General features: G+C 38.2%; 1 protein-coding gene and 1 pseudogene across 2 annotated transcripts; one reads left to right on the top strand and one right to left on the bottom strand.

Annotated features, from left to right (window-relative positions):
- Positions 1-4,963: 4,963 nt before the first annotated feature.
- On the bottom strand, positions 4,964-9,704 carry LOC146709986 (uncharacterized). Its single transcript, XM_085457234.1, has 4 exons — positions 9,466-9,704; positions 8,192-8,564; positions 8,019-8,099; positions 4,964-7,442 (listed from the first exon to the last, which is right to left on the bottom strand). The coding sequence occupies exons 1-4, from the start codon at positions 9,702-9,704 to the stop codon at positions 7,059-7,061; spliced, it is 1,077 nt and encodes a 358-aa protein (XP_085313360.1). The 3' UTR covers positions 4,964-7,058.
- A 1,658-nt stretch (positions 9,705-11,362) lies between these two features.
- Positions 11,363-14,006, top strand: LOC146709987 (uncharacterized; annotated as a pseudogene). The gene is made up of 6 exons (XR_014920507.1): positions 11,363-11,697; positions 11,786-12,005; positions 12,317-12,540; positions 12,716-12,863; positions 12,969-13,078; positions 13,311-14,006. The product of XR_014920507.1 is annotated as an uncharacterized LOC146709987 (transcript).
- Positions 14,007-17,751: the final 3,745 nt, after the last annotated feature.

The raw sequence follows: 17,751 nt of genomic DNA on the forward strand, positions 1-17,751 counted from the left end.
CAGTTCTAGGGTCAAATGGTGGAGAGTCCCAGATTTAAACCCTGTGGGAGTATCCCCCCAAATAGGGACAAAGGACCAGGTAAAGGGTCATCAGGGGGTTCTTTGTTTATTTCCTTTACAGTGGCCACTTCAATCACTGAAAAGCACTTTGGAATGAAAGTTTGGAGCACTGTATTATCACAATTTTCTTTTGTGTTTAGAAAAGTATATGAAGCTTTCATTATATTTACTGTGTTTTCTCTAAAATCAATACATTTTTTTTCTCATGCCTACCTCATCTTTGCATTTTCCTTTTCTCTTACTTATTCTTTTTCTTCTTCTGTTCTCTCTCCTTCACTGTACTTCATATAGTCTGCTCAAATAAATTACAGGAACTCTTTTTAATCAGAGTATAGGATCAAGTCAATTAAACTCCTGTGCTATTGATCTAGTCAAGTAAATAGTGTAAGGGGTTGTTAAATCAGTTTCTGCTTGGTGTTAATGAAATCAGCAACAGGGTCACTAGAGGAGCAACAATGAGATAACCCCGGAAACAGGAATGATTTTGCAGGTGGAGGATATTGACAATTTTCTTTCCGGGGTTGCCAGTTCACAATTTTGCATTTGGCTAAGGTCAGAGTCTCTGCTGGTAACTTAAGGTAATACATGGACCCAACAGAGGAAGCCCAACTCTACTAGGATGGCACATCAATATGTGCCATTGCCAGAAGGTTTGCTGTGCCTCCCAGCACAGCCTCAAAAGCATGGAGGAGATTCCATGAGACAGTTACTCTAGGACAGAGCTGGACAGGGCTGTAGAAGTGGAGGCCCTTAGCCCATGAGCAGGACTAGTATCTGATCCTTTGTGAAAGGAGGAACAGGAACACTGCCAGAGCTTAAAAAAAAAAAGACCTCCAGTAGGCCACTGCTGTAAATGTCTCTGACCAAGCAATCAGAAAATCAGACTTCTTGGTGACCTGAGGGCCCAACATCCTCTATTGCCCCCTGTACTCACTGCCTGGCACCATGGAGCCCAACAGTATCATAGGGTACTAACATTGGCAGGTCCACCCCTGGTGCCCTGTACGTTTCATAGGTGACATCAGGTTCACTTGAGAACATGTGACAGACATGAAAGGGTCTGCAGAAGCCTTCAAGAATGTTATACTGCCATAACATTGTTCAGCATGACTGGTTTGGTGGTGGGTCGGTGCTGGTCTGGGGAGGCATATCCATGTCCGGATGCAGAGACCTCTACAGGCTACAGCACAATGACTGTCATTAAGTATTGGGATTAAATCTTTGGACCCAACGTCAGACTGGCACAGTGGGTTCTGGGTTTCTCCTGGTCCACAACAATGCCTGGCCTCATGTAGCCCGAGTATGCATCAGTTCTGGAGGATGAAGGAATTGATACCATTGACTGGCCCTACACTCGCCTGACCCTAAAGCCAATAGAACTCCTCTGATACATTATGTTTTGATCCATTTGACGCCATCAGGTTGGACCTCTGACTGTCGAGAAGTCCAGTGATGCCCTGATGTTCTTAGGCATGTGTACACATGAGGGCCAAACACACTACTGAGTACCATTTTGAGTTGCTGCAATGAAATTTCAGCAATTTCACCTTGATTTTTGTGGTATATATTGTATATATTGTATATATATATTGTATATATTGTGGTATATTGTACATATATTTATTAGTTTCAGATGTAGCCATTCTTGTATTTTGCTTGTTTACATTATTGTATTTTGCACAACTCTGTTGCTTGTGAAGCTCGCACACAAGAATTTCACTCACATGTGCTGTACCAATGTACCTGCACATGTGATGTGACAATAAAAGTGATTTGATTTGATTTGATTTGGTTTCTGAATAGGGCTGGGCGATATGGCCTAAAATTTATATCGCGATATAATTTGAAGCACATGCGGTAACGATATATATCGCGATATATTAAAACTGACTCGCATGCCAGATACATTCCCGAATAATACACGCATTTCAAAAAAGTACAGAATGCCATTTTAAAGAACATTTATTGTCAAAACTTTTATAAAATATTTTATAAATTACAAAACTTTTCAACTTTACAAAATTCTTAAATAACAAATAAAAATGACACTAAATGTGCAAACATTTTTGAATAATAAATGGAAGTAAAATATCAGTAAAACACAAAATTCTAAATTGTGCAAAATGTTAATAAATAAACATTAAATTTCTCCCTGCTGTCCTGATCACGTATTTATATTGCACAAAAAACAAAGATGCACATATCTGAACTGAAAACCCTTCAAGTTTTTTTTTTTTGTTTCCTCAGCTCTTCCCAGGAGGGTGGCACGGTTCCCCCCCTTTTGGTGGTCCTCCTCGGGTCCTCGTACTCTGGGGCCTCTGGATATCTGGGGCCTGGATCTCCTCCATACCTGCTTCATGCCCTGGGGGACGGGGCTATGGCTCCCCACACTCCCTAGCAGATTGTTACATGGAGAAACCTTTGGAATACAAGCATGCTGATCCACACAGGTATGCACACAGGTGTACACACGGGTATTCACAGACGGGGACTACAGCTTTCTTGGCTGCTGCCTCAAAGCACATTGTGCGCTGTCTATCTTGCGTGCTGCACAATATCGTTTAATATTTAGTATCTACTGCTAGCTAGTTTATTGTGATGGTGCTGTTTTTTATTATGTTGCTCTTTTTTTGTTTGCTTTCTCTTCTGTTTTTTTTTCTCCATACAGGTGATCCAGGTGTTTTGTTTGTTTTTCTTTCTTTCTTCCCCCCTTTCTCACCGTCTCTTCTCCCCTCTGGTTTTCTTTCTCTCCCTCTCTTTCTTTCATTCTTTCTCCCTGTCCTATCCCCCAGTCATGTCTGTCCCGTCTGTAGCAACCGAAAATAAAATAAATACATAATTATAATAAAGGTCAATCAAGTGGACCAATATGGCAAGGCCATGATGATCCACTTGGTAAAATAAATCCGCTTGGCATCTTTCTTGGCCTTAAGACAACAATTCTGATGGCTAAAGATCCAAACGGGACACACAAAAAAAAAAAACATATACAAATACTACTGGTATTTATCTAATCCTAGATAAGACTGAACTAATTATTTTATTTGATGATTAAAAACACCACACCATACTTAGTCATTAATATGTAGTATTACTAATATAGAATGTTAAAAGTAATTATACACTGTATAATGATGTAATAATAACACACACATTGTATGTGTGCGCATGTTTGAGAAACCCTGTGATGGGTCACATATAATCAGGGGTTGACTTTTTTTTTGCTTTAGAACTCTAATGAGTACCTACATTGGTACGACATTATAATTGGTACGCACCAAAATTAAAAATGTTTTATGTATTTCGGACATGTTGGAAAGTGCGCACCGGGCTCGTGGTCTCAGTCGTAAATTAGGTACGCATTTGCACAGTAAAGCCTGAAAATTGGTGTGCATTTTGCACATCACTTATGCGCATATTATTGAACTAGGACTAAAAGAAACGTTTAACTTACCAATGGCGAGGTGGAGCCTGTGGCCGAAGCACTGCAGTCTTGTCCAACCGCTCAATTCCACTGCTTTCACAATATTTGCGCCATTGTCGGTGGTTATGCAGACTTGAAATTCATGACTCCAGTGCTTCCTTTAATCCCTGAGATATCTGTTCACCCGTGTGATCCTCGGGGAAATAAGATGTCTGTAGGTCATGTGCTGCACAACTTCCACTCTTCGTTGATGAAGTGGACTGTGAGACTAATGTAAGGCTCCATTGTGCGACTCAACCACAAGTCCGTAGTAGTTGCATAGTGTTTTATGCTCCGGAGTTCTTTCTTCACTTGCTCGCGGACTTGGTCAAACAGTTGGGGCATTTCAGTTTGGCTAAAACGTTTCCCGTCAGGTACCTCGTAATGTGGATCAAGTGTTTTAACCATGTCCTTAAAGCCGCTTTTCTCCACTGTGAGAAACGGCACCATGTCCTTGCACAAGTACACTGTTATGGCATTTGTGATGTCAATCCACCGCTGACTTGTTTTGGCATACGGAGTGCCTTTGGAAAAGGCTTGGAAAATATTGGTCTGCTGGCGTCTAAGGTCACCTTTTTTATTTCCACTCGACTGATTGGGCGTTTGTGCAGTGCGCAGTTTTTGGCTTTCCTGGTACTCCAAAATGTGCTTAGTCTTGAGATGATAAAACAAATTACCGGTATTTCCTGTCTTTGAAATCACTGTCGCTTGGCATACTTTGCAGATTATATTTTTCTGCTCAGTATCTGACTGCCTAAAACCAAACCAGTTCCATATGACCGACGTCACACCGGTCTTTTTTACGAGCACCTCGTCCTCCTCCTCACGTGTATGCTCCATGCTTGCAGCCGCTGCCATGTTTTCGCCCAAAACAGGCGCAGCTTGATGACATCATCAACATGTGCTATTGTGATAGAGCGGTATAGTCAAAATCTCTATTGTTGGCCAAATTTATATTGTTTTTATCGTATATCGTTTATATCGCCCACCCCTATTTTTGAATGCATTCTTCTGTAGGTTGATCATTTTGATTTCCATAAAACTATGGCACCCACACACATTAGCCAGTTCATATCAGTATAGATATCCAGTATTACTTTTTTCCCTTTGAGATCTGATGTGTTTTCTAAGTGTTCATTTAATGTTTTTACACTGCAAAAAACGATTTTCAAGAAAGTAAAAAAACCCTTGTTTATGGACATTTTTTCTTATTTTTTGTCTAAAAAGAAAATATATTCTTAACAAGCAAGTTTTGCACAAGAAAATAAATCTTATTCTAGGAAAATATGTCTAACTTTTCCTTAAAAGGATATTTCAGCTCATCTTGAGCTTTATTTACCAGTTACAACGTATGAAAACCGTTTGGTTGAAATTCCCTAATAAAAACAAGATTATTTTTCTCATTTCAAGAGTAAGGCCACTTAAACAGCTGCTCAGTTTAAGAAATGTATTTATTGACACTAAAGTGTAATAAAACTGCTGTCAAGTTTGACAAAACATGCACAAAAGCTGGAACTAAAAGCACATGATAAACATGAAATAAAGGCCCATTTGAAAAACAGAAACGGCATAACTCATTCACTTTAGGCCATGTCAAACAGATTAATAGATCAGCATCAGACAAGTATCAGTACACATATCTTCACTGTGGCAATGCTACAATCGCATTCAACTGTCAGATTTGATAGAAAACTCAACAACAAAACTGTCCAAAACAATAACCTGATAATACAGTTCATGCATGTAAAGCAGTGTGCCTTTTATAAAACATCTGTTGAACTCATGTGTAGTCCAATTACATCACACAGGTAATATTTCATGACTGCATATGTCATATCTTTGTGTGTGAAACTGTAATATGGAGTGAAATCCATAAGATTATCAGCGGATATCAGCTCCGTTGCTTGTGCCATGTTTGGAATCTCTATCTTATATTACATGTAATCTTTGTCATAACAAATGGTATTGTGCTGCTGGAATTCAAAACAGTACAATGATGAATTGATCACATAGATATTTTTCACAAGCCCAAATATAGGTAAACCACTAGAACCAACAGCACAAACAATTAATGACCTATCCCTTATGTATTTGTTACCATTTAGATTAAGCCATTTAACAGTCACTGCATGGTTTACTTCATCATTTCCAAGGAAGGCCCTCATTTTTTCTTTTAAGTATGACATTATGCTTACTTCTGAGGTTGGTCCTAATGTGCATTCATTGGAAAAAAATGGGGTGATCAAAACTATCCACATTCTGACAACATTCATACATTTGATTATGCTTTATTAAAGATTTGCAAACATTTTTAAAATTTATTTTTGACGCCCATTGTTTGAAAAAGCGATGTTTCGATTCAAATCTCATGCACATATGACGGACCATTGGTCCCAAACGTTTAATTTGGCTTGGTGTATGAATCAAATAATGTTGTTTTGGTGTGATGTTGTTATATGGGAATAGGGCTTTCATGTGCTTCAAGTGCTGTTCAATGAGGATTTTCAACTTGTTAATAGTCTGCAGACTGATGACAGGAGCAAGTAAAATCTGAACTATCTCAATGAGTTCAAGAATGAATGCGTAGTGTTCAGTACCTTTGGCTGCATCAATCAGAAATGGCAAAATTTTCAGAAGAACAATCATTTGCCCCGAGGACTGCTTCAACTTATTGTCACTGGAAGCTAATGTACTGTAGGTAATAACACTTGGTTTATCTCTAATATCAACTGGAGAGTATGGGAAACCAGTCACTGCAGCATTGAAGAGATCTAAGTCTAGCTCTCCCATGAGAACTAAGTGTTTCAACACACACTTTATTTCTAATGGAGCAATCCCTTCAAAAATTACATGCATCATGTCTTGGGGTGTTTGTTGGATCAAGTTGAATGCTGGGAAATTAATAAGTTTGCTTCTTCTGTTTATTCCATATGTTGTTTTTAAGCTGCTTCTTAGATACTCTGTGTTGGCCTTCTCAATTTCGCTACATTGCCGGACATGTCGTTCAAATGTCCGTTCCTCAAAGTTATCCTCATCAAAATAAATTTGCATGTCCTCAAATGAACATTCACACTGCCTGCATTTACTATGAGCAAACCCAACACCCTCTTTAAACCCGCAAAGCTCATGTTGCGCCAAAGTGTCTCCACATAATGAAACTAATGCTCCAAATATTTCACGTTCACCATTTCCAGTTTGAATTTTAACTCCATTATATAGCTTCACTAAGTCCTCATGCAGCCTTTGCAAGATTCCATCTACACCACATTCAGAAAGCGCACTCTTTTTTGCAATGGCAAGTAGACGAATGGCAGGTAGTTTTGATCGATATTTAGGATTAATGTTTCCCAAAGTATAATAGAACATTACCAACTTATTTTTGGAGGCATGAGACCCAAGTGGGTTACAAATTTCAATTTCATCTGAGTAAAGGATAATCTGTAAGGCAGAGGGGTGTGCAGAAAATAAACGGTGAGACTTCATGAGTTCTCCATCTATGATATCATATAAATACTCATTTCTCTAATTTTTCTGCTCATCTATCAATGCCAAAACTCTTGGATGGGACAATAACTGCTCCAAACTTCTGACAAGCGTAACATAATGAAAACATTTGGGCACAGTAGTGAGGAATCTTTTTTTCCCTTTTTTTCCCTTTTTTTCCCATGACAGCAGTATACCCAACACAAACCTCCTCGGACTCCACAAAATTGAAATTTCTCTTTATCACATCATCCTGCCTGTATGTTGTTGAAACAGAGGCAAATGGATCCTCAATCTGGTCGAAGACTGCCAAAACATCTTTTTCAAGTCCACTTCCATGATGCTGCTGGAAAACCTTTTGTACCTGACTTCTCAGATTATTGACCAACGATGCCTGATACTGTTGTAATGCTGCAACGACATCATTCACACCACTCTGAAAAACAGACAGAAAGGACAAACGACATCTTAGTTGTTTGCTATTAAAAGAGATTTATTTTTAGCGAATAGACAACTTATAATGTAAGGACTAATAACGTACGTAGCTCTGCAACCAAAAAAACTGCATAGAATTATTTGACTGTTTCTTATAGATTTTTTCCCTCACTGAAACTGAAGAAAAAAAAATTTTTTTTTAAATTCCTTCTCGGATTTCTTGCAAAACTCAAATTTTTAGTTTAATTAAGATTACAATTTTCCTTTTTAAACTGAGACTAAGAGTTAGGTGGCAGAGGAAGGCTTGTGATGGGAGCAACCCTGAAAAGGATAGGCGGAGGCAAATGGATGGATGGCTGGAGACTATGACTGCCTTAGTTTACCTAAGGCAGTCATAGTCATTTGTTGGAAAGTTGGAGGCACATACAAGTGATGCTCGGTTTTGCATAGTTACTATTAGGATAATCAGAATGAATTAAAGGCTGTTACAGTTTAGGGAAATTGTTAATAATAAATGATGAAAAAAAAATAGAGCCACATGTTAAAATAATCATTCTAATTTTGTATGAGCACAAACCTGTGAAAGACGATGTTTCTCTCTTGCAGTCAATACAAGAGCTGTTGCTTGTCTGGTAAGAACATCGTGGCAGGAGTCATCCTTCAGAAAAGAGAAATAAATATAGGAATGTTATAAACTGGTAAAATGTTTTATCAAAAGAAGTTGTTATTGTTCAGTAGTGATAGACTCACCATAGATTGGGATGATGCTACTCCATCTGCGAACCCGCTTGGACAAGCTGCTGAAATGTTTGGAGTCGAGGTATCATTGTTGGTCTGGGATGGAACAAGGGGCCTTTGCGAGATATGGGCACCATCATCGAAGCCAGAGTACAATGTCTTATTATTGTCAAAAGTACCAAAATGTTCGGGGCACACACTGTCTGGATCATGCTGTATTGTGTTTTGATCAATCACTGCATCTTCTCCTGAGTTCAATCTGGTGTCTACAGCTGCATCCATTGTTGGCTGGCTTGTTGGCTGGTTTTCGACCACTGGATCAGTCCTGTAGGCCCACATGTTACTCAGACTTCTGTTCTCCGCTGATGAGGGTTCCCTCCTAGAACTGCAATTGAGATTAATTGATTAATTGACTAGTTAAAGATATTAATTACAAGCTACACTGATCATTTCTAAATAATTCTATTCTGCATTTGATAATTTACTCCAAAATATGTATGTTTTCAGACTGAGTTTAATAAATTGTTACTAATTTATTGCTGATTGATATTTGGTAGCTTAACTGTAGTTTAAAAGCTTTAAAAATCCTCAAAAACCTAAACCTGGAAAGCTAAACTAAAGAACATAGGGAACATTGAAAATGTTGCAAAAACCTTACAACCTGGAGCAAGGAGCATGAGACATGAAAACCTGAGGGAGGGAACACAGATGACACAGAGGAGAAAATGCAGACGATCCGACAAAGAACAGAGGGAAGCACACACTAAATATACACACACACAGGGAAACGAGGAATTGGCAGACAGGTACGAAACACAGCTGACACTAATCAGATGAGAAGAGACCAGGGGGAAGGGCAACAGAATACACTGATGCAGGGCATGGGACTATCAAAGTAAAACAGGAATAAACATGAACATCAAACCAGGGACACTTGACTCAAGACAAGGGAGGCACCGAGAACACCTAAACACAGGAAATAATTAACAAATAACCAGGAAACTAACTGAAACAATGAATATTAATAAACACAAACAACCAAGGAGACTCTGGACCATGCCCATTGGTTTATTTAAAACAAAAGTAAAAAAAATAAATAAAAATGGTGTTTTCTCTATTAGGAGAAATTAAGCACTCAGAAAAATTGTTTAGAAATAGCATTGATGTGGATCATAAGGAATTAGCATTAACATATCTACTGTTAAGCTGTAAACACAAGTAGGAATCTAACATGAATACTTTATATGATTATTTTCAAAGATATCAAAGTATATAGTCAGTCTCACCTTACAGATTTTTGTGTCCTAGTCAATCCGCTGCATCGTCCATTGCCAAGGTGGTCGGAGTGTGTTCGACGAATGTGATACCAAAATGAATTGTAAACACGATATTCTTTGACACATCCATCTATGCCACAAACTACACGGAAATCTGGACTATGGCTATGTGCAGAATTAATATGACTCAGTAAGGATTTGAGGGTCAGACCCACAAAAACGAAGCAGATAACACAGCGCCAAATCATTTTGTTTCACTGGTCTGTGAACCGTTTTTCCCATAAAGCCAAGATGACCAGGATTATTCCATTAAGGGGTAGGAATGGCTATCCTAATTCGGTGCCTTATAACAGCTGTACTAAGTAATAGTACCGACATGTCAGTATTTACTTAATATAATCTAACTAAATAGTTAAATCTTTAAATATATAGAATTTTATAGATATAAAACAGCGAACTAAACCATTTCTGTACACAACCCCATACTCCTGAGTTGGTACAGTCCAGCTTCGCGCCTCTAGCTTCGCGCCTCAAATTTGGATTGCAGGATTAGTAATATTTTTGGGTCCGGGATACAGTGGTACAGTGTGAAGAAATTAAGGCATGCTATGGAGAAACTGGACGAAATAACAATTGCCACCCTGAAAGGTATGTGACTGTTTTGTTTTTTCTATGTTTTGTGTTCTGCTATGTTGCATGGTAAGTCGCTAGCATGGCAGGCTATACCCGGTTGTTAGCTTAGCTTGTGCGGTTAGCTTAGTTGCATTAGCATATTTAAATATGCTAGTGCTATTACACTACATACATGGGTATTTCTGAAAACTGAGATTTTCCGTTTTCATTTTAAAAATAATCCCGTCCACACGGAAACGCAGAAATGAAGGAAAACGCTGCTAGGAACATGCCAAAGCAACAGGTGGCGATATATTCCTAACCGTGTAGAAATGTTGGCCAATCAGAAGTCTAGAAGCCTCGGTGGGAAATAGTAAAGAAAGATGGGGCATAGAAGCAGAACCCAGTCTGGAGGGACAGTAACTGTGTATATGTAAGTATTTAAACACTGCAGAGAGTACAATTAACAGTAACAGTATTGTAGAAATTCATTTCACCGAAACAATAACGTGGCGCACAAGGCCCACACCTTTGACGCTGCGTTTTCTCCGTTTTTCTCGTCCACACCTAAATGCAAAAAAGGAGTTTTCGAAAATATCCACCCTGGCAAGCGTTTTTAGAAATCTCCTTTTTCAGTGACTGAAAACGCTGTTTACGTGTGGACGAAAGGTGCAAGCGAATCACAAATATAATACTTTTTCCAGTCAATGGGAGGAAGGTAATTTAGAACCTGTGGAGCAGTCAGGAGGGAATATAATGGAATAGAGTATTGTTTTTAAATGGTAAATATTAAATTATGTTTCTTGTGTATCCTGTTTGTTACCCAAGCAAAGCTGTCAGCTGGCTTGCACATGAGGATGATGCAATGTAGTGATAATTGGAAACTCCTATTGCAGAAGCAAATGTTGGAGAAGACCTGCTCTCGTCACTTTCACGAGATGACATCAAAGATCTGTTTCCTGGTCCTGAATATTTCCTCAGGCGTCGGGCTCTATGGCTTGCAGTGCACAAATGTGAAGAAGTAAGTTCTGTCCTATCGCTGTGTGACAAAACTGAGAACACACCAGCTTGTTTTATGCAGTTTCAAGTAATTCCACCAATACTCACTTAACAGATAGACAGTAGAATCTTCTTTAGTTTTGATTTAAATCAAGTGGCCCACACATTTATTAAATATACATATTTTTTATTGTTCAACACTTTACTGATATTTTGTTGTACTTTCTTTCATGTGTAGAGACCTAAAGTTCTTGTGCAATTTTATGTGAAATTAGCCCCATGTACACTGAAAAAATGCTAACAACTACTGGAGATGGTGACTTCTCCAGAGAGGAACCCAGCACTTCTAAGTTTGTGACTATGTCCAACCCAGAGTACATAGTCTTCACAGACAGTGAACTTGAGCAAGCTCGACATTCCTACTTTGAAAAGAAGCGGCTGGGGACAGAGTGTGCTGAACCTTTGTCAAAGGAACTCTTTTGTCGACTTGTAAGAAACACCATGACAAACATGATTTCGATAGCAAGAGCAGCTGAAGACTCCAGATACCCCAGCAAACATGAGGTTGATGCCATGGCAAAGCGATTAATGGACTACTACCCAATGCTTAAAGAAACGTGTGGTGAGTGGGTAAGTAGCATTTGCTCAATACCACTCTGTGTTAATCATGAGTGATGTATCTTATCATCTTTTAATTTTTACCGTTTGTACCTGTTAGGAGCATGTTGCTAAAAAGCTAATGAAGAGACTCTCCAATGTCAAAAGTCCAAGGAAGGGCAAAAAACCTCCTGCGAAGAAGCCAAGAAAGGATGGGAATGAAAGCATTGCAAAAAGTGACAGCAGTGGGGAGTCCAGTGCATCAACTATTATTCTAGATAAATCACCAGTTAGATCGATGGGCACCCCAGTGCACCACCAGGATGGCAGTGATGAAGAATGTAAGTATAATATAATGCACCCTCTTATTACAGCCTGAGTGTAAATGTGGTTTGGACGATACTTTTTGTTTTTTTGTTAAAAATTCTGCTAACAATGGAACACAACTACTTCACTGTTTATCTTGGAATCTTTGTGTTCCATTTAATAGTGACAACTTCACAGGATTAATGAACAATTTTAAGATAGGTGGTTAGTTAATTTGTTGATCTAATTTTTGGTATTTTTGTATTATTGTTTTGCACCAATAACAGATATATAAAGCCTTACTGTGGCAATAAATGATTTACACACCTCTGCTCTGTGTGTTTAGCTGGTTCAGCTGACTTCTTTGACAGCCAAAAAAACCAGGCAAGACACTACAAGACACTTCAAGAAATATACAAGACCAAAAAACCGAACAAAGCTGCTGTTACCCAACTGCTGAACCTGGAGTTTGAGTCTAGAAGACAATTCATTAACTCTGATGCTATAAAGGAGCAGGACAGAGCAGTGAAGATACTAGAGGCATATCCTTGTTTCAGAGAACTGGACCATGTAAGCAGCACTTATTTCTTTTAGCCATCCTGTTATTCCTTTGGGGACATTTTGATATGATTTTCAAATTTCTTAAATACTGGCCCTCATGTTTAAATTGTTATCACTTATTGTCAAGACCAGATACAGAGCTAGACAGATCTATCTCAGTTGGGTTTCTGTCTGTATTTTTCAGGTCCTTGATGAGCTGCGGAGAATTATTCAACCATCCAACTTGAAATACATTTCTGAGATGAAGGATAGATGGGAAATCTTCTACTCGAAGGTGCAGTTTTATGGTGTCATGAAGAAAGTTATGAAGCCGCCAAAAACTTTGGATGGAGGTAATGCTACAGTATCTTGATTTGTCTACATTTATGCTTTGCAGATTACATTATTTGCAATGCTTAATGGTGTTGCCCTGTCTTATTTTTCTTTTTTCAAACTAGTGGAACATGCAGCAGCTGTGTTCAGAGCCCTTCCCGTGCTTTTCCCTTCCAGCACAGTACCACCTAAGAAGCTGGGCATCTGTAGTGAGGCTTTTTTCCATGTCCTAAAGGTAAGGCTGCAATATTCTATGTGTATATATTGTTGAATTTTGCAGTTACTCATGTTTTCATTTTATATATTTTACTGTGGAGTCAGTCAAATATTCTTAAAGTTCAGATCCCCATAACATGTTGATGTTAATAAAACCTACAAAAAAAGTTGATCTATTTTAAACTGTAATGCAACTCAAAAATTGTATTTCTTACGGTCTTGTTCTAATCCTCTTTTTTTCTGTCATGTAGACTTCAGAAGACCCTGAAGGCTACCTGCGTCAGCGACCCCTGGCTTGTCCAGTTCTGCTTGTCTCTGAAGGCAACTGCATGATAGCTGTTGGAACCACACCAGTGAGCACTTTTGACCGGAAGGATCTTAATGAGGGACTGCTCTGATGGCATATTACTATGCCCTCCACCTCACATATCCAAAGTGCATTTGGATATGTGCTGCTGTCTGTCTTGCAAACTGAAATACTCAAAGACTCCATCCATGACCGAGATTCAACCCCCTCTTACAAGAAGGCGCTTGGTGAGTGGAAGTCATTCATTGAGTGAGTCTCTCAGATGACAGACTCCATCTGCCTTGTTTATCAGACTCAGTGTTGGTCAGTGAGGTTGTTTTTTTTCTCTCTAGAAAAGTTGTTCAAATGTAAAACACATGTTTGTTTGTGTGGTCGTTAAACTTGTTCTTCTAAAATGTTATGTAATATAGGATTTGAAATAGTGATTGTTTTAAGCTTCAGCAAAATTTATTTTTGATACCAGCCATGAGTGTGTTATACTGTTATTATTCATGTTAAGAGTATCTGGAATATGCACTTCTTATATTGGCCATGTTACACAGTACCCTGCTGAAATGTATAATTTTAGACATGATTCTCCTGGAACAGACCTCAGTGAGTTACTGACCCATTGCTGTGTCAATAAAAGCGCAAAATCTAAGAGTGCTTTTGCTGTCTTAATTTAAGATGAATTCCCTTATTTTTAGTAGCTTTTTGAAGAGATGGTGTCTTATTCTCAGGAATTTTTGCTGATTATTGTTCTCAGAGTCGAAACATAATTCTTATAGTTAGCTCAATCAAGAAAGAAACAATTCAGTTTTAAGAAAATTTGTCCTATAGTAAGGTGTTTTTTTTATGTGAAAAATCTAAATTAAGGTGTCGAATCTTAAAGTAAGCAAATAATTCTTGAAAACAGCTTGTTCAAGAAAGCATAATACTCATTTTAGGTACAGATTTTCTAAATATCAAAGTATATTTTACTTATAATAAGTCATATTTTCTTCAAATAAGCATACATTTTAGACAATTTTGTCTAGTTAAAAGGCATATGGCAGTTAGATTAATTTGCTAGTTTTAAGAATTCTAGTCAAGCAACTTTTGCTTACCCCATTGGCAGATTTTTTGCTCAAAACAAGAAAATTTTGTCAGATTTAAGAATATTTGGCTTGTTTCAAGTATAGCTGTTTTTGCAGTGTAAGCAGTGCACTTAGAGAGCATGGTCTGTGGCCTATAATTTGAATCCAATTACTTGTCAGCATGGCTAGAAGCAAGATCCCGGAACTGAAGAAAGCTTAACATGATCACTTGAAGTTATAAGTTATAAGATTTTGATTTTGTTTTGGGCTATATGGTAAGATTTCTTAATATTTATTTTTTTGGTTTGCTTTTCATTTCCCTACTTTTCCTGCTCTTTAAAGTCTTTACTCTTTAAAATAAATTAACCAGAGACATTTCAGACAAAATATAATTGGTGCGAGCTTGCCCAGAGGTTTCTGAGATATTTGTCTTGGTGGTATTCATGTCTTGTAAATTTTATCTGTACCTCATACAAAATCTGATCATCACTTTTAATGTTTTTTTAACACATGTATCCATATTTCAGTCTTAAGGAAAAACTGGGGTAAATAGATAGCAATTTACTATTATTTTGTATCACAACAGGTAATGTCTTTTACTTTTCTTAACATTTATCTATTCTGTTTCCCTCCTTTGTCTTTCAGTTTTCTCCTCCTCCATGCTTCAGCTTGTTCCTCCCTCCTAGGAGAAGCTGGAAGCAACATTCATAATGTATACAGCCTCCAACACCAAAGCAGATTTTTCATGCGGTGTTTCTAAGACCAAGGTGGAGCTAAGAAAGAGAAATGCTGTGTGAAGGGTGCATGAAGTATAAACTCAGTGTTCTGGGGATTCACATGTGGGGGAAAAAAAGGTAGTTACAGTAGACTTAATGTATACAGTCCCGATCAAAAATTTAAGACCACTTGAAAAATGGCAACAAAAAAAAATCATATTTATCATATATACACACATATGTATGTATATATGTATACACATATGTATGTATGTGTATATATATATATATATATATATATATATATATATATATATATATATATACACAGTGTTGGGAAGGTTACTTTTAAAATGTAATTCCACTACAGATTATAGAATACATGTCATGGTCCTGGGCCATGTGGGCCCAGTATTCTTAGTTTCTTGTATTTTTGTATTTCGTTCCTTATTTAGGCCATGTTTCCTAAGTTGTCCTGTTGTGGTGTTCCTTATTTGACTTCCCCTTGTGACTTTTATCCCCTGTGTGCCCCTCTATGTATCTGTGAGCCCTCATCTCCCCTCCTTGTGTTTCCTTCCATGTTTCCCCAGCCCACTATGCCTGTGCTCTCTCTCTCCTCCTGTTTGCACCTGTGTACTTCCTGTTTTACTTTGACAGTCTCCCGTCAGTGTTGTTTACTCCTGCCATGTCTTGTTATGTTTATCTGTGTCAGCTGTGTTCCCATGTGTGGCCACTTCCCCTGATCATCCCTCTTGTGTATTTAGTCTCTGTGTTTCATGTAGTCTGTGTCGCGTCGTCTGTGTTCTCACCCCCATGTTTTCACGATCAGTCTTTTGTGATCATCTTCGTCTCAGAGTTCTCTTAGTTTGTCACAGTATTAGTTTTCCCAGTTTAGTTATAGTTTAGCCACGCTATCCCTGCTGTGTTTGTATTCCTGGTCTTCAGTCATATTAAAGGCTCGCTTTCTGTTAAACTCACTCCCGTCTACTCACTTGTGTACGCTCCTGGGTCCATTACACACACCACCGCACGGCCTGCCTCTGCAGACCGTGACAATACATGCCCCAAAATGTATTTTGTAACCTATTACATTACGTTACTCAATGAGAGTAACGTATTCTGAATACTTTGGATTACTTAATATATTATCATGCTTTTTACAATTACATGAATGTACTGTTGCTGTGTGATTTATTACTATTACGAAAAATAGCCTTACTTTGTTGTCTGGGTCTGGGACTCGAGCTTGAAGGATAGACCACCTGCAGGGGCAAGAGGGATATTTTTATATATAGTATAATTTATATAAATATAATAAAATGTATATAATTTATATTTTTGCTATTGTCTGAACTTTATTTTCTTTATGGGCCAGTAAGTTGCCTACATATGTAGTTGCCCTATTAATTAATTGTTAATTTAATACCAACAATGGGGGCTAGTTGGACTTTGGGTAAATGGTAAATGGTCTGTACTTGCATAGCACTTTACTTGGTCCTAGGGACCCCAAAGCGCTTTACACTATACACAATCATCCACCCATTCACACACACATTCACCCATTCACACACTGGTGATAGCAAGCTACAATGTAGCCACAGCCGCCCTGGGGCGTACTGACAGAGGCGAGGCTGCCGGACACTGGCGCCACCGGGCTCTCTGACCACCACCAGTAGGCAACGGGTGAAGTGTCTTGCCCAAGGACACAACGACTGAGACTGTCCAAGCCGGGGCTCGAACCGGCAACCTTCCGATTACAAGACGAACGCCCAACTCTTGAACCACGATCGCCCCAATCGTATTTAGTTGGGTAACTAAATACTGTCTGAGCTTCTTTTCTATTTATTTTGCAACAGCAACCAGCAGTTACTAATGCAAGGTCTTACGCTGGTCCATTATTTTCTTGTAATCCTGTATGAGTCTCTTTATTTTTCATCTAAATGTCTTTGGTGTCTTGTGGATGCCTAGCAACAACTTGAGGGGAATTGTGGATCTTAATATTATACTTTTGTGAATAAAAATCAATAGTCCCCACTTCTTGCAATACAGAGAAGAGAGAAAAAAAGGGTACTGCTTTCAACAGTTATTATGCAAAACTTATTTCAGAATGCCCATGTACATTAAATATTCATCACTTTTTTTCCCCACACCTTAGAAATCAAAGGCTTCATTTTTTTTTCATCATGAATCTTTTTTCTTAAAAAAATCTGCTAGTTATTTTTCCACACAAACCATGTTTTCCTAAACATCCTTACTTAGGTTACTGAGCTTGAGAGAGAACCTAAGAAAACTTTCTACTTCAAGAACAAAGTACTAAGAATGTACCTACTGCAAAATGTGACTATGTATTACTAAAGTCTTTCTTGAAAACACTGCAAACTGCAAGCCCAAAAAAGCATGAGGACTTCTATGATAGCAGCCCTACTGAAAATTGGGTTGTCATAGTCCTGGGTCTCCAGACCAATATTTTCAGCCTGTTTTGGACTATTTTAGTTCTTTGGAATTATGTTCAAATTCTCCCCCCTCAGTTTTGTTACTTATATTTCTAGTTCTTGTTTGTCTATGTTTGTGTCTAGTGTGTTCTACTTTCGTATCTGTGCTTCATATTTCCTGT

This window comes from Copadichromis virginalis, linkage group LG5, assembly GCF_057382275.1.
Source record: "Copadichromis virginalis isolate Kocher_CV1m ecotype Utaka linkage group LG5, C_Virginalis_male_GT1.1, whole genome shotgun sequence".
NCBI classification, from domain to species: domain Eukaryota; kingdom Metazoa; phylum Chordata; class Actinopteri; order Cichliformes; family Cichlidae; genus Copadichromis; species Copadichromis virginalis.